The sequence below is a fragment of the Prionailurus bengalensis genome, chromosome B3 (assembly GCF_016509475.1).
Source record: "Prionailurus bengalensis isolate Pbe53 chromosome B3, Fcat_Pben_1.1_paternal_pri, whole genome shotgun sequence".
Classification (NCBI taxonomy): Eukaryota; Metazoa; Chordata; class Mammalia; order Carnivora; family Felidae; genus Prionailurus; species Prionailurus bengalensis.
The window spans coordinates 85,510,544-85,533,045 of record NC_057355.1 but is presented as its reverse complement, the minus strand read 5'-3'; the positions used below and the strand labels follow the sequence as shown (position 1 = coordinate 85,533,045).

The 22,502-nt window shown below is 33.7% G+C and overlaps 1 protein-coding gene across 11 annotated transcripts in view; it reads left to right on the top strand.

Moving 5' to 3' along the window:
• RALGAPA1 (Ral GTPase activating protein catalytic subunit alpha 1) overlaps positions 1 to 22,502 on the top strand; it is a 277,975-nt gene that overhangs the window by 35,044 nt on the left and 220,429 nt on the right. For all 11 annotated transcript variants that reach the window (XM_043556003.1, XM_043556001.1, XM_043556002.1 and 8 more), the window contains exons 2-5: positions 11,222 to 11,332; positions 11,874 to 11,923; positions 17,685 to 17,742; positions 22,202 to 22,245. In XM_043556003.1, coding sequence (XP_043411938.1) covers positions 11,222 to 11,332; positions 11,874 to 11,923; positions 17,685 to 17,742; positions 22,202 to 22,245 — 263 coding nt within the window. The remainder of the gene's footprint in view (positions 1 to 11,221; positions 11,333 to 11,873; positions 11,924 to 17,684; positions 17,743 to 22,201; positions 22,246 to 22,502) is intronic.

Here is a 22,502-nt window from a genome sequence, read left to right as displayed (position 1 = left end):
TGCCTTCTTCCACCAACTCAATGATATTACTTCTAACCTGCTTTTAACTTTTTAATTTCTATACTTTTAATTTTTATTTCTTATTGAAATATACTTGACATGCAATATTATTACTAGTTTCAGGTGTTCAACATAGTGTTTTGACAATTAAATGTGTTATAAAATGCTCACCATGATCGGTATAATTATCATCTGTTACTGTACAAAGTTATCACAATGTTACTGACTATATTCCCTGTACTGTACTTTTCATCCTAGTGACCTATTTATTTTATGACTGGAAGTGTATACTTCTTTATCCCCTTCACCTATTTTTGCCCATTGCTCCCATTTCCCTCCCCTTTGCAAACCACCAGTTCTCTGTATTTGATAGTCTATTTCAAGGTAGTGAGTAGTTCAGAATGAAAAAAAAATAGTGCTAGTATGTCATCTGAATGAGCCTGGGATTTATCTTGTTTGCATTGGAAAGCCCTGGAAGCAGATCAATGATACAGTTAAATTATTCTGGTAGTAATATTTGGAGGATGGATAAAAAGGCGAGAATGGCGTGAGAGCTAGTAGATAAGAGACTAATAAAATTCAGGCAAGAGACCACAAGGTATGAAACTAAATGATGGGGGGTGGTGGGCAGTAGGGAATGGAGAGAAAGAAATGTATTGCAGAAGTATTTAGGAAGGTAAACTCGGCAAGGAAATGAATGATTTGTTGAGGGATAGGGGGGTGGGGTGGGATGGTGGACAGAACCCAAAAGAGAGGGGAATGAGTCTGAAAATGAATGCCAGCCTTCAGAGATAGGTGGTACTACCAACCTCTCTTTGAAGGCTGAAATTCATTTCAACCTCATTCAAAAGCTAGAGAAGATGAAGGAAGGTGGATTCATTTGGGGGGGGCAAGTTGAGTGAGAGATATCTGTGGAAGATGTAATTGGATAGGTAGTGTATAAGACTCGTACTCGAGAGGGTGTGAAATAGCAGCTATGGGTTTGAGAGGTATTTTTGTATGTAGATAGAGTTCAAGTTGCAGTATTTAATGAAGGTGGAAGAGGACATATTCCTCATACACCTCAACATTTAAAGGGAGGGTACAGAGGAAGAGAAGTTCATAATGGAGATGGAAAAAGAGGAAAAAAGAAAATGGAATGCTCACCCCCTTTACTGAGCACATCAAATTTTTAATTAATCAGTGTTGCTAACATTTTCCCAATGATTTTCTTATACTTTTCCTTTAGCACTCAGTGTTCTATTTAGCCATAAATTTTAATATCACAGCCATTTACCTGTTTTGCAAAGTGGCATGGAATAAGACACAGAGTTTTACCTTACACTTAGACCAGCTTGGTTTTGTCTTGGCTTTCTTGAATCTTTTTAGTTTAGTTTTTATCTAGTTTTTATCTAGATGAAAACTAGTTTTTATCACTTAGTTTATAAACTAAGTGAAGAGTAAAATGAAGCTAATAGGACTTACCCTTTAAACTTTAAAGGATAAAAGTTTACAGTTTCTATGAGAATTCAGAAAACTGAAAGAAAAGTGTTTAGCTCAATCCTTAGAAAACAGTAATGCTTAATAAATATTATCTTCTTTACTCCCCATTTTCACAACTGTATCAGAATTCTTTTCCTTCTTTGCTGTATGTTATGAGGAAAGCAACTTGTACCTATTTACATGAATAGTGTTTAACTGCTTACACTAGGTGTTGGAATGCTTTGCTTGCACAAATGAATTTAATGAGTGAAATTTTAGGTATTGTGATGAAGTTAGGGAGGATATAATTAGCCAATGTAAGGAGAAATACTTCAGGGCAGTGTGCATGAGTGGACTAAATCCTCTTAATTCTTGGTATCTTTTATTATTTACCAGTTCTGAAACTTCAGATAATCCACCTCAGCCTCTGTGTAACTTTCTTTTTTTTTTAAAATTTTTTTTTAATGTTTATTTTTGAGAGAGAGAGAGAGAGAGAGAGAGAGAGAGAGAGAGAACGAGAACGAACACGAGTGGGGGAGGGCCAGAGAGAGACGGAGACAGAATCTGAAGCAGGCTCCATCCAGGCTCTGACCTGTCAGCACAGAGCCTGACGTGGGGCTCAAACACACGAACCACGAGATCATGACCTAAGCCGGAGTTGGACACTTAACCGACTGAGCCACCCAGGCGCCCCTTCTGTGTAGCTTTCAAATATTTCTTGAAAAATACCATTCTTTCAGAATCAGTTTGATTTAAAATGGCCAGAGTGTTGTCTTATGCTGTGGACTACTGCCTGAAGTGTGCCTATTCTAGTGTTGTTGATTCAGGACACAGAGAGCTGATTTGGAGCCATTTAGTAGTTTAGTGTGACCTGGGAAAGTTGCCTGTCTTCTTCCAGGCTTAGTTTTCTTATGAAATGGAGATAATAAACTTATTTCAAAAACAATTTGTGGAGTAAGATTGCATATACGTAACTGTCAAAGTGTTGTTCATGCAAGTGTAAAACATTAAACATAAGTGGTTATAACTTTTTCTTTTGTTTTATACTCACAGTTACCTTACAGTATAATATTTAATAAAACACAAAACTGACTTTGCTCTTAAATTAGGCATTGTATCTTTGTGTAAACTAGATTCTTTTTTTTCCACTCTCTCATTTTCTCTGTGTTTATTGTGGAATCCTTGAGGCAGGAGAATAATTTTTATTGTATTACTTTATAGAGTTGAATGAGACTTAGAAATAATTACTTTGGGATCACGGTCACTTACTAATGCTTCTTTTAGTGTTTGTCTTTTCCTTTTTATTTCTGGGAGTTGTTATCTTGCTATCAGTTGTAACCATAATCACATGTCAGGAGCTTTTCTGCAGTTACTTAGAAACATCAGTTTGATAAGGAGATAAACTACATATCTTAAAACGATTTTGCTTGCTTTGAAATTTTAGTAGGTTTTTAGTGTGGTTTCCAGCAGGACTTTTGTCTTTTGTATTACTTCTTTTCATAGTGAAGGAATAATGAATAATATATGTTTGAAAGATAAAAACAAACATCTTAAACATTTGTACAAGAGAAGATCCCTATATTTATCTTCATGAATTTAATCACCCAGGACAGTTATCAGTAGGGAAATTAACTTACCTGCCTTCTGCATTGTTAAATACAAGAATGAGCTTGCCATTTTTATTCATTTTATTATTGGTTCATGATATAAAAATGAAAATCAATTTTAATCATTTTCTGGGAGTCAGTATTTCTATTGATTCTGGGAATCATAATTCTTATGATTAGTGTGGGGTCATTAGACTATATTTGTGAAAGCATTCAGAAATGGTCATTTTGGGGTTTTATTTTCATTGCTTTAAATTCATAAATGTATTACATGTGCTTTCAGAGATTCTCAAATTTTTATCTTGTGGAGCATATGTTCACATGTGCAGCAGGCTTCTGTGGACACAGATGGTCAGAAGTTTAGGTATTAAAATATTCTAGAATCATGGCATTTCCTAGAATATTACTTACTCCATTTTTGGAGTTCCATTCTCCTCTCTCCCTTCACTTCAGAAAACATAATGGAATGAAAATGAGTGGAAATTGTCTTGAATCTATATAATTAGTTCAATTTTTTTTAATTAATATTTTTTTTTCAGTTTATTTATTTTGTGAGAGAGAGAGTGTGAGTGGGGTAGGGGCAGAGAGAGGGGAGAGAGAATCCCAGACACTGTCAGCACAGAGCCTGATGCGGGACTCAAACTCACAAATATATTGGGATCATGACCTGAGCGGAAATCAAGAGTCAGACACATAAACCAATGGAGTTACCTAGGCACCCCAATTAGTTAATTTTAAAAATAGGTTTATTGAGGCATAACTGATATATAGCAAATTGTGTATATACATACTAAAAAAAAATTTGTTCCATCTTTATTTATTTTTGAGAGAGAGACAGAGACAGAGTGCAGTCAGTGGAGGAACAGAGAGAGAGGGAGACACAGACTTCAAAGCAGGCTCCAGGCTCTGAGCTGTCAGCACAGAGCCCAGTGTGGGGCTCGAACCCACAAACCGTGAGATCGTCATCTGAGCTGAAGTCAGTCACTTAACCAGCTGAGCCACCCAAGCGCCCCACAAATTGCACGTATTTTAAGTGTACAATTTTTATTTCTTGTGGGCAATATATAGTTGGATTTTGCTTTTTTAAAAATCCAGTCTGACAGTCTTTGCCATTTTGGGTCAATCATTTTTATTTAGTGTGATTATTGATATAGCTAGATTAGCATCTGTTATCTATTCTTTATCCCAGTTGATCACTGTTTCTCTTTTTCTGTCTTCATTCAGTCAAGTATTTTTTTGTGATTTTATATTCTCTCCACTGTGGGTATTACTAGTAACTTTTCTGTTTTATTTTAGTAGTTGCTTTAGTGTTTATAGTATCCATCTTTAACGCATTGAAGTCTGCCTTCAGGTGTGAATACATTACTTTTAATTAAGAATGTTAGAATAGTGGACTTTCATTTTTCTCTTTCCTACCTTTATATTTTTATTTTCATGGATTTTATTTTTACTAGGTTATAAACCCCCCAATGCATTGTTACCATTTTTGTTCGAACAGTTATCTTTGGATAAGTTTGGAATAATGAGAAACAAGCTTGGGCATTTACCTTGTTGTTACTTTTTTCAGGTCCATATTTATGTCTGATAATATTTCTTTCTTTTTTTAATTTTATTTTTTTAATTTACATCTGAATTAGTTAGCATATAGCACAACAATGATTTCAGGAGTAGATTCCTTTATGCCCCTTGCCCATTTAGCCCATCCCCTCTCCCACAACCCCTCCAGTAACTCTCTGTTCTCCATATTTAAGATCTCTTATATTTTGTCCCCCTCCATGTTTTTATTTTATTTTTGCTTCCCTTCCCTTATGTTCATCTGTTCTGTGTCTTAAAGTCTTCATATGAGTGAAGTCATATGATATTTGTCTTTCTCTGACTAATTTCGCTTAGCATAATACCCTCTAGTTCCATCCATGTAGTTGCATGATAATATTTCTTTCTGCCTGAAAGACCTTCTTTAGCATTTCTATTAGTATTTGGACCTGCAGCTGATGAATTCTTTCAGCTTTTGTATGTCTGAAAATGTCTTTATTTTGCCTTTTAAAAAATTAATTATTTTTTAATTTACATTCCAAGTTAGCATATGGTACAACAATGATTTCAGGAGTAGATTCCTTAATGCCCCTTACCCATTTAGCCCATCCCCTCTCCCACAACCCCTCCAGCAACCCTCTGTTTGTTCTCTATATTTAAGAGTCTCTTATGTTTTGTCCCCCTCCCTGTTTTTATATTTTTGCTTCCCTTCCCTTGTGTTCATCTGTTCTGTGTCTTAAAGTCCTCATATGAGTGGATTCATAGGATATTTGTCTTTCTGCAACTAATTTCGCTTAGCATAATACCCTTAAGTTCCATCCATGTAGTTGCAAATGGCAAGATTTCATTCTTTTTGATTGCTGAGTAATACTCCATTGTATGTATGTATGTATGTATGTGTGTGTGTGGGTGTGTGTGTGTGTGTGTGTGGATACACACACACACACACCCACACACACACATATATATATATATATATATACATGTACATACATATATATGTATCCACATATATATATGTGTGTATCCACACACACACCCACACACACACACATCTTCTTTATCCATTTATCTATCAGTGGATATTTGGGTCTTTACATACTTTGGCTGTTGTTGATAGTGCTGCTGTAAACATTGCGGTGCATGTATCCCTTTGAAACAGCATACCTGTATCCATTGAATAAATACCTAGTAGTTATTTTGCCTTTGTTTTTGAAAGATATTTTTACTGGATATAGAATTCAGCTGGACAGATTTTTTTTTTTTAATTTTTTTTTTCAACGTTTATTTTTGCGACAGAGAGAGACAGAGCATGAATGGGGGAGGGGCCGAGAGAGAGGGAGACACAGAATCCGAAACAGGCTCCAGGCTCTGAGCCATCAGCCCAGAGCCTGACGCGGGGCTCGAACTCCCGGACCGCAAGATCGTGACCTGGCTGAAGTCGGACGCTTAACCGACTGCGCCACCCAGGAGCCCCTGGACAGTTTTTTTTCTTCATTACTTTGAAGATATATATTTTTATTTGCATTATTTCTGATGAAAAATATGTCATCTTTATTTTAGTTACTGTGTACCATGTTTTTTTTTTCTTCTAGCTGCTTTTTAATATGTTCTTTTTCTCACTGTTTTGAGCAATTTAATTATTATGTGCCTTGATGATTTTTTCATGTTTCTTGTTTTGAAGTTTGTTGAGCCTCATGCATATGTGGATTTGTGATTTGTATCAAGCTTGAAATTTTTCAGCCATTATTTCTCCAAATATTTTTCTGCCCCTCTTCCTTGGAATTTCAATTACTTTTATGTTAGGAAATGGTTGTATAAAATCTACCATGCAATTAGTAGGTTTTTTCTCCTTAGAAATTTGTTGGTCTTTGCTTTTATATTTTGAAACTGTTAATGCAAATTTGGAATTAAAAGCTTCCTGGTACAGCCTTTTTTCAAAATATAGTGATCCTCTTTAATTGTAGTAATTCTTGCCTTAATATTTACTTTGACTCTTACCAAGGAATCAACAATGGTATTTTGGTCAATGTCTAAATAATATATTTTTATTTCATCCCTTTAATCATTTTGGGTTAAAATTTTTTCTTAATAAATACCTTGTAGCTTAATTTTTGTGGTTGTTTTAAAATGCAGTGTGATTATAACTGTGTCTTAGTTGAAGCATTTAATTTATTAACTTTTTTGGTAAATACTGTATTTATATTTCTATCATTTCATTCATCTTTTTGGGGTGCTTTTCTATACTCATTTCTGTTACCGTAAGTTTTTCTATATTTTTCTCCTAATGGTTAAACATTTTATATTTTGTTATTATTCTTAGTGGTAACTCAAAACATTTTAGTAGCATACTAATATTAAATTATAAAGTTCATCAGTATTTCTGTCATCCTCTTAACAAAGTAAGATCTTAAAATAGTCTCTCTAGCATTTTTGTTGCATCTTTGACATTGTCTATTTTTTTACTTTCTCCTAATTAGTAACCTTTTGCATTAGTAGCTTTTTTAACATTAGTATCCATTTAGATTTACCCATACATTTTGCAGTTTCTTTGTTCATTTTTGCTTTTTGCTTTTCACTCTCCAATGTTAGTTTATTTCTCTTTCAGAATATATCTCTTGTATTTCTTGGAGTTTGAATGAGGGTTTTTAAAAATTTTTTTTTTCTTACATTTATTCATTTTTGAGAGAGAGAGAGAGAGACAGAGCACAAGCAGGGGAGGGGAAGAGAGAGAGGGAGACACAGAATCTGAAGCAGGCTCCAGGCTCCCAGCTGTCAGCACAGAGCCTGATGCGGGGCTCGAACTCATAAACCGCAAGATCATGACCTGAGCTGAAGTCAGATGCATAACCAACTGAGCCACCCAGGCACCCCTGAGTGATGGTTTTTGAGTGTTAAACTGTAAGGATGTTAGAAAATACCTTTTCTTCATTTACATGTTGAGGTTGTTAATAGTTTTCTTTTTTAAAAAATGTGTTCATTTATTTTGAGGGAGAGAGTATGGGGGGGGGGGGGCGAGAGAGGGAATCCCAAGCAGGCTCCACATTGTCAACATGGAGCCCTATGCCAGGCTCAAATTCATGAACTGTGAGATTGTGACCTATGCTGAGATCAACAGTGGGGTGCTTAACCAACTGAGCCATCCAGGCATCCCTTGTGTTCATGTTATTTGAAGTACTTTAGCTGAGTATAGGACTTTAGATTGGCAATTATTTTCCCTTAGTTCTTTCAGTATAAAGTTGCACTGTCTTCCTGCCTGTATTAGGTTAATGAGAAGTGTACTGTTAGTTTTGATATTACTATGTAGGTAACTTTTGTTGGTTTTAATATTTTCATTTTGTTTTTGGTGTTAGGATGTGTCCATGTGTAGATTTGTGTTTATCCTGCTTGGGATTCAGTATGTCATTTTTCATCTTAAGATTTACTTACATATTTCACCAATTTTAAATCATTCTCAGGTATATATATTTTTAATATTGTTTACATTTTTTCTTCCTTCCTGGAACTTTTAAGGTAGTTTGTTATCCTTTATATTTTCCATCTTACTATTCTCTGTGTTACATTCTGAGGAATAGCTTCAGTTCTGTCTTCTAATTTATTCCTTTTAGTTTCCTCCCTTTGTCCTTTTTTCTCTTCTTCCCTTTTCTCAATTTCTTCTCTGTTTCCCATATACTCCCTACTTTTTTTAGAGCCTAATAGTGTATTATTCATAATTTATCCAGCCTGTTTGTGTGTGCATGGTTTAAATTTTATTTATTTTTGAAAGAGAGCATGAGCATGAGGTGGGGGGGGGGGGGGTTGCAGAGAGAGAGCATAAGAGAGAATCCTAAGTAGGCTCCATACTGTCAGTGTAGAGCCTGATGTGAGGCTCAATCTCATGATGTGAGATCATGACCTGAGCCGAAATCAAGAGTTGGACACTTAACTGCCTGAACCACCCGGGCATCGCCTGTTTGTGTGTTTTTAATCTCTCCCTCCTCTCTCTTTCTTTATTTTTTTAATTTCTTACCCTGTTTTCTCCCACCATGTAAATTTTGTGAATTGGTGATCAAAAATATTTTGTAAAAGAGTTTTTATTTGCTGACTGGTTCATTACAAATAGATATAGAGAAAAACAAAGCAAAAAAAAAAAAAAAAAGCCCAACAAGGAAATTAGCCTAATTTTGATCCAGTATCTTTTATTAGTAAGTATGTAATTTCCAGGTTTTCCTCACATGCTGTATGAGAAGGAAATTAAGAGAAGTCGTCTTGGCTCCTAAATAAGCTCGTAAAATCTTGAGTTGATTCATGTTTGCTTTTGTTTTGATTTTTTTGTTTTGCTTTGTTATTGTTCTCTCATTTTCTTCTTTCCCCTGGAACATTAGTTACATTTGAAACATTAATTTCAGGAAATGGAGAGCTAATTATAGTAGCCTATTTTATTTTGATCTCATAGTTCTTTGTTACTCTATTGTGTGGAAAAAATAGAATACTTTTCCTGTTTTTCTCAGTTGTGTATGTTTTTATTTTGAAAGTTTGTAAAATGTGTTTATTATTTGATAGATCTTGTTCTTATAGGCAGATAATAAATTACTAGTGTTCTATTCCTAATTTTCCTATAGATGTATTACATTGTAGGCTGAATAACATAGAGATTAAGAGCATGGGCACTAGATCCAGGCTGTGTAGGATTTAAATCCCTGTCTCTGCTTCCTACTAGCTGAATTACTTAAACTCTCTATGCCTGTTTCCTTGTCTGTAAAATAGGGATAATAATAGTACTCATTTCATAGTGTTGTTGTGAGGATTATAGGAATTAATTTCTGTAAAGCACTTAAAAGAGAGTCTAGCATATAGGAAACATTCAGTTTTTATTAGCCATTTTGTTTTTCTAGTTCTGTGAAAAGTCACACAGGTATTGTTACAGATAGGAGTTGAATCTGGGTTTTCTGATTCCAGTCTAGAGGAAGCAATGTTTTGCCTGTCAGTAGGTTATTCAGTCTTTTCTAATATAAAAATTTCCAAGCTAATAAATGAATGTAATAAAATTAAAATAACTTATTTTAATCAGTAGTAAAACACATCTGAATACATATGTGCTGAGTACTGTGTTAGGTTTTGGGAATGCTAAGATAGACACAATTTCTATTCTAAAGAAGCTATAGACTAGTCCTGGAAAGAAGACAAGAAAACACTTAAAACATGTGATTTCCATAAGGTAGAAATGTAGAGAATCCAAGGGAATAGAGAGGCCATCCACCCCTTCTTTTGTGAGAGTAGAGCAAAGGGGTAACAGTCTTAGAAAATTCCATAGATGAGAGGTCACTAAAGAATTATGACTATTCACAGGGTAAGCTAATACATGAAAGAGAGTTTAAAATGCTATATGTTGTTACTATGTAATTTTATTCTGAAATCTTCTATTGCTCCTTAAAGCATTTCAAGAAATTTACTGATATTTACCTTTAATTTGAGTTTATTAACGATTGACTTTTTTCTAGTTGCCTTTTTTTATATTTATTTTTCATTATAAAATAAACATGTGCTTTTTGCAAGCAAAGTTGAATAATGGGAAGCATATACTTAAGGTAAAAGTTCTGTATTCCCCTTTTTCTTCAACCTTCTCAATCTCCCAGAAAATAAACTAAACAACAAAATGTGTAATATGTATACATCTGCATAGATATATTCCTTTGAATAATAAATTCAGTCACTTTAGTTTGTTTTCAAGACATTTTAAAACATACTTCAAGGCTAGTTTTTTAATTTTATTTTTATCAAAACATTCTAAGCTGTAGCTAAAATGAATTATTTTTATGCATCCTATCATGCTTCATAGTTTCCTCACTTGTTTGTCTTTGCTTATGCCTAGAATGCCCTTCTCATTAAACCTCACCAGTTCATGTTCAAAGTTTTTCCAGTCTTTAAAAGTCTTTTCATATAATCTATTAAGCTTTTCTTCTTTCCCTACCTTCACCCCTCTTTTAGCTTTGAAAGTAATTTTGTGTTTCTAAATTGCCATTGCATTTTGTCACTTCACTTTCAATATGTAACACTTTGTACTGTGCATACAGTTATATGTTTGGCTTTGTGTGCCCTGGACTATACGGAAGATCCCTTAAGAGCAATATTATCTGTATTTGAGCTTTGTAATACTTAAGTGCCTATTTATAAAGCCTGTTGTTAGGTACCTATTTGCTGAATAAATGTGTTTTATAAAATATATAATTACTCCTAGAAATACTGATTTTAAACTGTCTTGGGGATAAGTTGGGAAAAGCATAGCTATGAATTGAAACTAAAACTTCTTTTTTTGGTTTAGCTAAATATCCAAAATAAATTTTGAGTAAATCTTTCTGAGACTTTTTGTTTTTTTTTGTTTTTTTGGGGTTTTTTTTTGGAAACAAAGGTTATGGTAACCTGATTTGACCTGTTTTCAAAATTAAAACTAAAAGCTTTGAAGACTAAAGTTGTGAGAACAAGAATATAAATCAATGAATATCTCAAATATTTTAATATGATAGTATTTTAAGAGCAGTTCTTTGACTTTTTTGAAGGAAATTTGCCACTGTGACTATTTAACTGAATGTGATTTAACATATATATGTAATCACTAAAAACTGGTTTCCTTTCCTTTTCAGAGAATGCAGAGTCTATCGATCTTAAACAGTTTTTTGACCAACATTTTTCACATATATATTATGTGTTCTTTGAGAATTTTGTGACTATTGAAGCTAGTCTGAAACAGAAAGGTAAGATGTTAAAATTGGTCCTGGCTTATGTTGATGTTTCAAATAATTATCTTAAATATTCACTTAAAAATAGACTCTTGGACATTGGAATTTTAGTGTTTTTTCACTTCTTTTTGTAAAACATCTTTTAGACACCCTCTCACACTTTGGGTTAGTAGTACTATCTTCATTCCTTTGAAAAGGCTTAGAAGATTTGCTTTTCCCTGGTCGGATTGATTTACCTGTTTCCTTACCTTCTTTGCTTTGCTCTTAGGTGCATATGTAAATTGAGCAGTCATTCTCATACTTTCATTTTCAGAATTCTAAGTTCTCCACGATATATTATTTGTTTTAAGATATAAATATGTAGAATCTAAATTTAATTGTTGAAAAAGTAGAGAGAGATGCTATAGTATTGTTTATACATCAAACAGAATATCCTTTAAATATTTTACTAAAGAATCACTGAGAAAATAATGCTTGAAATATTTTAAGCTTTTTAAGTGGTGGTAATAGGACAAAATGATAATGTTTAACACATTTTTCTGTAAAAATATTTTAGGTCACAAATCTCAAAGGGAGGAATTGGATGCTATACTTTTTATTTTTGAGGTAAGTATCTGCGCATCAACTATTCCCCCCCCCCCCCCCCCAATTAATTCCTGGAACTTACAAAGGAATATATTGAAACTATGAAGCATGTAACAGAAGACTGAATTTGCCACGCTTTCTAAAAACTGAATCATGTTTTTTGACCTAAAAATATACCTGACTTAATTCTTAATTATTTTTTGAGATACATGTATTTTTTTTTAGGTAGAAATAGAATTATGTTTTTATGCATTTGACACCACAAACTTGGTAGTACTATAAGATGATTGTTTTATAAATTATTTTTCTGTGTAACTTTGGGTTGGGTTGGGGCAAGCCTTTATTGTTAAAAATAGAAGGAATTAGTAATATTTGATGCTTTGCTAAAATTTATATTTTATTTTTGGCATCCTGATAAAAATTAGGGTTCCCTCACTTTTATTTATTTATTATTTTTTAAAATGTTTGTTTATTTTTGAGAGAGAGAAAGAGAGAGAGAGCATTAGCGGGGAAGGGACAGAGAGAGGGGGAGACACAGAATCGGAAGCAGGCTCCAGGCTCCAAGCTGTCAGCACAGAGCCTGACCCAGGACTCGAACCCACAAACTGTAGATCATGACCTGAGCTGAAGTTGGACACCTAACCAACCGAGCCACCTGGGTGCCCCTACGGTCCCCTCACTTTTAAAATAACTCCTTGCCTCTTCATTCTGTCTTTCAAGTCAAGCAGTGATAGGAGTATTCTGATCTTTATTGAAAATTCAGATATCTGGAGAAAGCCATGATTCAATCTTGTGACTTCAAGGACAGTAAAGAATTGGAAATCAGTATCTAAAATTTGAGCTATTTTGTCTGTTGGTAATAAAAGATAATTCACTGTTTTGTATTTTGGGTACTTGATATAGTTTAGAAGAATTTGAACAATCTGATATTTCTTAGCTGTTGATTTAGTTATTGATTTAGTCACAGCTAAAAAAAAAAGTTGGTTTTTTTGTTTTTTGTTTTTTAAGAGTTCCAGATGGGAGTAATTGGTGTTGGTACCTATTTTGCAGTTAATTTTCAGTAATCAGCGTTTAGGAATTTGCTTATGTTTATCTCCCCAGGTGTTTGCATGGGCTATTTACAAGGGGAATATTAAAACATAGATATTTTGAGAAAGAATAAAAGCATCAGCAGAAATCATTTAGATTATGTTCTCTAATCAATACGGAATTAAATGAGGAAATCAATAACAAGGAAATTTTGTAAATTCATAAATATGTGGAAATTAGTGAACACACCCCCAAATAATCAATGGCTCATAGTTATGACATACCACAACTTAGGGAATGTAGCTAACCAAGCATTCAGAGGGAAATTTATAGTTCTATAACTTAATATGATAGAAGGAAGAATGATGTCACATCAGTTACTTAAGTTTCCACTAAGAAACTGAAAAAAGAAGATCAAATTAAAACCCAAAGAAAGCATATAAAGAACATAGCTAAAATTATAGTAAAAATAGGGGTGCCTGGGTGGCTCAGTCGGTTAAGCATCCAACTTCGGCTTGAGTCATGATTTTGCAGTTTGTGAGTTCAAGCCCCGCCTCGGGCTCTGTGCTGATAGCCTGAAGCCTGCTTTGGATTCTTTGTCTCCCTCTCTTGCTGCCCCTCCCTTACTCATGCTCTTGTCTCACTCTCAAAAATAAATAAACATTAAAAAAAAAAGATTATAGCAAAAATAAGTGGAAGAAAGTTTTAAAAACTGGAGAATACCAATAGACCTAAAAGTCAGAACATTGAAAGATCAGGAAAACTAATAATATTTAGCCATACTGACTAAAAAGAGTGAAGAATTAAATTATTAAATTCAGGAATTAAAAAGGAATACTACCCATCTTATAGAAATTGTAAGGATTATAAGAGAGTACTGTGACCAACTGAATGCCAACAAATGTGATACATTTAAATGGACAAGTTCCTGTAAAGATAAAAGCAGTGAATTGATTCAGAAAGAAATAGAAAACTGGAAAGACTTACAAGTGAAAAAATGAATTCATATGTAAATAAATTCCCACCAAGAAAAGCCCAGACCCAGATGACTTTACTAGTGAATTTAAACCAGACATTTAAAGAAGTATATGAGTTCTTCACAGATTCTTTAATAAAAAAGAGGTGATATTTCATAATTCATTCTGTGAGGCCAGTGTTATGCAACCAAAACCAGACAAAAACATTACAAAGAAAGAAAATTATAATAATATAAATTTATTATATTTTATTATTAAAATATAATAAAATATTTTCATGAGTATTGGCACAAAAAATCCTCAAAAAAAGGTAAATGAGATCAAAATACATATAAAAAAGGATTATACAACATGACCAAATGGGGTTTATCTAAGTATTACAAAGTTTAACATCTGAAAATAAATCAACTAACATACAGTAATAATAGAATAAAAGACAAAAAAATACATGTCATATCAATAAATACAGAAAAAGCATTTGGCAAACTCCCAGTACTTTTTCATCATAAAACACTTAACAAAATGGGAATAAAAGGAAACTTTGTCCACTTGATATAGGACACCTACAAAAATACACAGCTAAGACCCTACCTTATGCTAGGTACCGAGTACCTCTTTCTTAACATTAGTAAGAAAAGAGGGGTATCTACTCTTGCCATTTCTATTGAATATTGTACTTGGTTCTAGCCACGGCAATTAGGCAAGAGAAGGAAATAAAAGGCATCGGGATTGGGATGCCTGGGTGGCTCCCTTGGTTAAATGTCCAACTCTTGATTTTGGCTCTGGTCACAATCTCATCATTCCTAAAATTGAGCCTAGTGTTGGGCTCTGTGCTGACAGCATGGAGCCTGCTTGGGATTCTCTCTCTCTCTTTTTCTCTGCCCCTCCCCCATGCATGCACTCTTTCTGTCAAAATAAACAAACAAACAAACAAACATTTTAAAAAAGCATGAAGATTGAAAAGAAGTTTAAAAAAAAAAGTATCAGCAGAGAAAGCAAGTTAATAATTTCTGGAAAGGGGCGCCTGGGTGGCGCAGTCGGTTAAGTGTCCGACTTCAGCCAGGTCACCATCTCGCGGTCCGTGAGTTCGAGCCCCGCGTCAGGCTCTGGGCTGATGGCTCGGAGCCTGGAGCCTGTTTCAGATTCTGTGTCTCCCTCTCTCTCTGCCCCTCCCCCGTTCATGCTGTGTCTCTCTCTGTCCCAAAAATAAATAAACGTTGAAAAAAAAAATAATTTCTGGAAAATGTTCCTTCAGACATTCATGGTTGCCCCTGTTCAGGAAACTGAGATGGATTGATTAGTTGATAGAAGATCTTTTAGGGCATTCCTTCTATTAAAAAATAATGTTTATTTTCCTGTATGTAAATATATACTGATCAATGGTTTGTCTTTAATGAATGACTAAATTTTCTTAGAATATAAAGATGTTAGATATAGGGTTTCCATCTTTTGGAAAAAATATTTAACCTGTGTGCTTATGTTTTGCTCCTTGTAATGGGAATAATAATATCTGACCTCTACCTTTGGAGACTGATAATGATTTTTAAAAATTAAGAATTATAAATTAACTGATTTCCTCTTTTTGGAATGAAAAGCACCATTATGTAGTGTTAAAAATATGATCTGGGATTCATAATCTGTTTTCTTCTGTTAAAACTACACATGGTTTCTTTCTTTCTTTCATCTTTGTATTAACCGCATAAAAATAAGACATGTTGGGGTGCCTGGGTGGCTCAGTTGGTTACGCACCTGACTTTGGCTGAGGTCATGATCTCATGGTCCGTGAGTTCGAGCCCTGTGTTGGGCTCTGTGCTGACAACTCAGAGCCTGGAACCTGCTTTGGATTCTGTGTCTGCCTCTCTCTCTGCCCCCATTCACGGTCTGTCTCTCAAAAATGAATAAACGTTAAAAAAGATTAAAAAAAATAATAAAGACATGTTTATTTACATTTTCTAAGGGGTCAAATCTAAAGTATAATAGGGGCACCTGGATGGCTCAGTTGGTTAAGCATCTGATTTCAGCTCAGGTTATGATCTCATGGTTCCTGAGTTTGAGCCCTGCGTTGGGCTCTGTGTTGACAGCTTAGAGCCTGGAGCTTGCTTCAGATTCTGTGTCTCCCTCTCTCTCTGTCCCTCCCCCACTCATGTTCTCTCTCTCAAAAATAAATATTAAAAAATTTTTTTTAATATAAAGTATAATGGTCATAATTTAGGAATCCTTTTGAGTAGTTTATAAACTTTCTCAACTTAAATTTCATTTCTTTCCATACCAAAATAAATAGAATTATGTAATTGTTGGCCAGAGAAATATGAGGAGGGCAAAGGCAAAGAAGTTTGTGTATGTCATGTGGGACCAGCATTTATCTGTGAAGAACTTTATAATTTCTCATGATCCTCTTGTATGAGATGGACTAAAGAAGATCATATTAAATGGAAGATAGAAGTGTAAAACATGCATACTGTATTTTGGGCAGAATAGTACAAAAGTACACATTTTAGAATTAGGCATATTAAGATTGAAATTCCACTTTCTTTTTGATTTTTTACTTTTTAAAATTTATTTATTAAAATATTTTTTTAACATTTATTTTTGAGAGAGAGAGAGAGACAGAGCACAAGCTGGGGAGGGGCAGAGAGAAAAGGAAACACAGAATCTGAAGCAGGCTGTGGGCTCTGAGCTGTCAGCATAGAGCCCAACGTGGGGCTTCAACTCACGAACCGTGAGGTCGTGACCTGAGCCGAAGTCCAATGTTTAACCAACTGAGCCATGCAGGCACCCCTGGAATTAATTCCACTTTCTAACTTAAACACATTACTTAGCCCATTTTCTCATTTTTCAAATGAGATTAATAAACTTTTTTTAGGATGGTTGTGAGGTTTGATGAGATATCATTATATAAAATGTCTACTGTTTGGCCACTATGAACATTTGGTTAGTGGGATTTCTAAATAATGATAGTAGTAAGAGCAGCAATAACAACAGACACACATACAAAACTCATTCAGCAAGTGGATGAGTACTGAGAGCATAGTTTAGCAGCATAGTAAGGCAAGCTGTTGAACTAGAATAATTCACACAGAAGAAATTTGTGAAGGGAATTAAAGGTAAAATTTTGAATTATATGTAAAAAGTGTTTATTCCCAATTAATAGAAGCCTGTGTTGGCTTAAATGTAGGGATCCTGAATTTTTAAGTATTGTTATTATACCTATAGCCATCATAACATATAATACTTTTGGGTTCACATGAATCAACTCAGTACAAATACTTTTTACAGTATAAATACTGATTTGATTTTTATGAAATCAAATATTTCTCCTACTTTTATAAAAATAGGAAGAACTACACAGAGATAAAATGTCACTAATATGAATATCTGAAAGAATTTAAAACTTATCAGTAATAGCCATAATAGAGAAATTCTAAGAATAGTAAATGATCATTTTGAAAAATGTTTTAGTATTTAATCAATAAGGAGAAATATGTTTACTTTCTACGTCATTGTAAAGATAAATTTCATTAATGTCTTGTTCCAAGTCTTAGCATAGCTTGTTGGGTTTTTTTTGGTGTTTTCAAATATTGATGACCAGTGCTGAAATAGTGCAAGTACTGTCAGATCAGTTCAAATACTGTTTTGTGTTTGTGATGCTATCTTTTACATAAGAAACTCTTAAAAGCTTATTATAAGCTCTTTGTTTAATTTTTCACATTGCACAGAATGTGGACTCATTACTTGCTTTTCATTCTTTTCTTTGTTTTATTCATACTGATTTTTAGAAAATTTTACAACTTCTTCCAGAAAGAATTCATCAGCGATGGCAGTTTCATAGTATTGGTAAGTAATTTAAATATGTATTTGACATTTGACATAAATGATAATGCTCTTTAATGGGCTGGTCATTATTTCAAATGAATTTATGGTTTATTTTTTAGTAAAAACAATATAAAGAATACTGGACTTTACTTACTGGGAGTATAAGATAAAAATATAGATGAAAGATTACCAGTCAAAAGGCATATTAAATTTCTTCCTTTACTTTAGCAGTGGTGATAAAACTATAAAACCAAAAAAATAAAAGTGGGCTCAGCCTCAAAATAAACATCTCAGAATCAGAAACGGAAGAGAAATGTAAAGTGCCAAATAGAGTGTGTGTATGTGTGTGTGCGCACACACATACACACACGCACAACACATCTTCTTTATCCATTCATGAATCAGTGGACATTTTGGCTCCTTCCACAATTTGGCTATTGTGCTATTGGCTATTGGCTATAGTGCTGCTATCTCCACTATTATAGTGCTGCTATAAACATAGGGGTGCATGTGCTCCTTTGAATCAGCATTTTTGTATCCTTTGGATAAATACCTAGTAGTGCAATTGCTGGGTTGTAGGTAGCTCTATTTTAATTTTTTGAGGAACCTCCATACTGTTCTCCAGAGTGGCTGCACCAGTTTACATTCCCACCAACAATGCAAAAGGGGAACCCTTTGTCCACATCCTGACCAAGTATTGTAATATTTGTGTAATTTGTAGTCTCTTACTGACCAGTCTAGCTAGGCATTTGTCATTAGTGTTGACCATTTCAAAGAACTAACTCTGGTATTGTTTGATTTTCTCTGTTCTTTTTCTGCTATTTCATTGGTTTTCATTTTAGCTTTTTATATTTTTTAACTGTTTTGCTTGCTTTGGGTTTAATTTGTCTATTTGTATTTTCTTATGATGGAAGTCTAGGATATTAATTTGATATCTTTTTTCTTTTTTGATACAGATATTTAAGGCAATAAATTTCCCTCTAAGCTTTGTTTTAGCTTATCCTGTAAGTTTTAATATTGTGCTTGTGTTTTCATTTAGTTGAAATACATACATACATATATATATGTATATATATATGTATATTTAGAGAGAGAGAGCATGCGAACAGGGGAGTGAGTAGGGCAGAAGGAGAGAGTAAGAGAATCTTAAGTAGGCTCCACACTCAGCGCAGAACCCAATGCAGTTCCCACAACCCTGGGATCTTGACCTGAGCTGATATCAAGAGTTGGACACTCAACCAACTGAGCCACCCCAGGTGCCTCAGAAGTTTTTAAAAACATTTTTTTTTTAATGTTTATTTTTGAGAAAGACAGACAGACTGAGTGGGAGACAGGCAGAGAGAGAGGGAAGCATAGAATTTGAAGTAGGCTGCAGGCTCTGACCTGTCAGCACAGAGCCTGATGCAAGGCTTGAACTCAGGAACCGTGAGATCATGACCAGAGCTAAAGTCAGATATTTAACCGACTGAGCCACCCAGATGCCCCAGAAATACTTTTTAATGTCCCTCTTGGTTTCTTTGACCTGTAGTTAAAGAGTGGTTTTTTGTTTTGTTTTTTAATTTTCAAGTATTTGATGTTACCACAGATTTCTTTCTGTTGTGATTTCTACCTTAATTCGTTTTTGGTCAGAAAATACACTTTATGTGATTTTAGTCTTTTTAAGGTTTTGAGACATTTCGTGGCTCAGAATATAGTCTCTCTTAGATGATATTCTGGTGTGCTTGAGAATGTGTATTCTGTAGTCACTTAAAAGATTAATGTATGGCAATGATATGATTTGTAAAGAACAAGGAAGTTCTTGAATAAATGGAATCTTACGCAGTATCTATGAATGATAGGCTTGATAGTATAAAAAGAAAAATTCTCATTCAGAATTCCTGTAGGGACTTTTTACTATAGCGTAACAGATTTCTCCTAAATTTATATGGGAAATCACAGGCAAAGTATATGGAAGAGTAAAAGGAAGGTAAAAGGAAGATGGTGCTGTTGTATATTTCCATACCCAATAATGCTATAATAATTAAGATAGTGTCACCGTGTAGGGATGGACAAGTGGATAATGGAAAATAACATGGAAACCAACTGAAGACCTAGCCTTATACATAGAAATTTGAATTATGATTGAGATAGCATTTCATTTCATTATAAACCCTAAAAGAGTTAGTACCACAACTGGCTCTCCATTTGAGTAAAAAAATCTGTTATTGCCATACAGAAATAAGTTTATGATGGATTTCAGGTCTTAACTGTTAAAAGTAACACTTTAAAACTTTTTAAAGTGACTGTTGGTTTATCTTTATTACTTTAAGGTAGGGAAGTATTAAGAAAAGCATTGGTGAATTGACTATATTGAAATTTAAAACTTTTCTACATCGGAAGATACTTTCTCTCCCAATCAAAAAAAACATGGCTGAATTGTTTGGAAGTATATATTTCCAATTCAAAGAAGTGACATAGAATTAGTAGGCAGTGTGTATAAGGAACTCTCATAGTAAACAAAATAACATAATTGAAAAATGAACAAATGATATCATAAGCAATTTGCAGGAACTTGAATGATGAAAAGATGCTTGGTGTCACTAAGAAACATCAAATGAAAACATTATGAAGATATGTTTTAGAGCTTCCACCAGTATTTTGTGTTGCCAAGAATGTGTTACCAAGAATGTGTTACCATAGCATTCTCATACACTACTAGAAGTACTGCTAACTTTTTCAAATACTTTAGAGAGAATTTTCTGTTATTGAGTGAAGTTGCAAGTGAGTAATTTCATTCCTGGTAATATATCTTGGGGAAATTCACATGTCTACAGGAAGTCATGAACAAGAACCTTTATTATAGTATTCCTGAGAATTGCAAAAAATTTGAAAACAAACCAAATGTCCTAACATAAGTAAGATTATTGGAACATAATGGAATAGTAAATATATAGCCGTTAAAGTGAATTAATTAGAGCTATATAGATTAGTGTAGATGAATTTCAGAAGCTAATGTTGGATGTGAAAAATAACTTATAGGAAGGCTTATTTTGTATGATATATATAAATGTATGTTTTTTCAAAAACTATTAAACTTCAAACTTAACCAGATTTGATTAGTTTTCCACTTATGTTCTTTTTCTGTTCCATAATCCAATCCATGATGCCACACTGCATTTAGCATATATAGATTTTTTTTTTTTTAGGGGAGTTGATTAAAGACTGGGATTTACATAGTATTGCTTTAAGAAAATGAATTTGCTTGAACATAAGAGAATTGCAGATAAAACAGTTAAAAAAAATTGTTTTTAGTTTATTTTTGAGAGAGAGAGAGAGAGAGAGAGAGAGAGAGCGAGCGAGCGAGCAGAAAGAGAGGGAGACACAGAATCCAAAGCAGGCTCTAGACTCTGAGCTGTCAGCACAGAGCCTGATGAGGGGCTTGAACCTATGAACTGGGAAATCATGACCTGAGCTGAAGTCAGAGGCTTAACCAACTGAGCCACCCAGGTGCCCCCAGTAAAAGTTTTATTTGAAATATTAAAGCTTATTTTTGTATGACAACTGAAACTTAACCAAATAAAATCTAGGCTTGATCTTTGTGTCTGTGTGTTTTGTATATGTATAATCTTGAGGTTATTAGAAAGAATAAAAAATACAGTATTGGAAAAAATAGCTGTGGAAAAAATTCTTGTTATTGGTATAAGTTTTAAACATATAAACTAACTCTAAATGTTTTATTGATTTATAAATAAATACTCATAATATGAAAATATTTTTGGAAATAACTAATACCAAAATCTAGATAAAGACTGGGACAGTTTTTTTCTGGGGAAGGAAGGAAGGAAGGAGAATGATTTGAAATGGTTTCAAAGGAGGCTTCAATGATACTTGTTAGATAAAACCTCATAGATCATGTAAATAAATGAAAATTCAAAATTATAAGAAACACAGGACTGTGTTAGATATGTTCAGACCAAATGGTTGGTCTCTGGATGGTTATTAATGTAATTTTAGTATTTTATTATAGAATTGAAATATTGTATAAATTAAAAGAAACAAAGATGGATTTGAATATTCTGAAAAAGAAAATTAGTACAATGAAAATGTTAGGGAATATTAGAGTTACAGAAGTTTATGTGGTTAAATGAAAATTTTCTGCAGTGGTTTTTATTTGTATTAGTGATGGAGGAAGTACTTAATTATATTCTTAGTGTTAAATAAGAGATGTACAGAGATTGTTGTATTAAGTGCAGTCTTGTGTTTAGTGTTTGTTTTGATAGAATAAATCATGTCTAATTGCAATAGATGATGTGTTGTAAAGGTGACTTTTTAAATTCCTTTCTGGTCCCAAGATTATGGCCAGAGGGATATCAGGGTCACCAAGAATAACTTGGAGGTTGCCAAGGACTTGTTTTAAAGTGTTTTCAAGTCTGACCGAGAACTCTGACATTTGGAAACAAGTAAGAAAATATGAATGTTTAAAATAATCTTTTCTTTTCAGGATTGATTTTAAAGAAACTACTCCACACAGGAAACTCCTTGAAGGTATGGTTGTCTTTCTTTTCTATGACTTTTTAAAAACTGAGTAAAGCATATAGTCTCTTGTTCTACTTTTCCTACATCAACTTTTTTCCTAAAGAATTTTGAATTGTTTACTTAATTGAAGTTAATTGACTTAAAATATAGCAACATACTCAGTGTGTGTGAAATACGTACTAGGTTGATTAGTCTATTGAAAAACTATTGTTGGGGTGCCTAGGAGGCTCAGTTGGTTAAGTGTCTGACTCCTGGTTTCAGTTCAG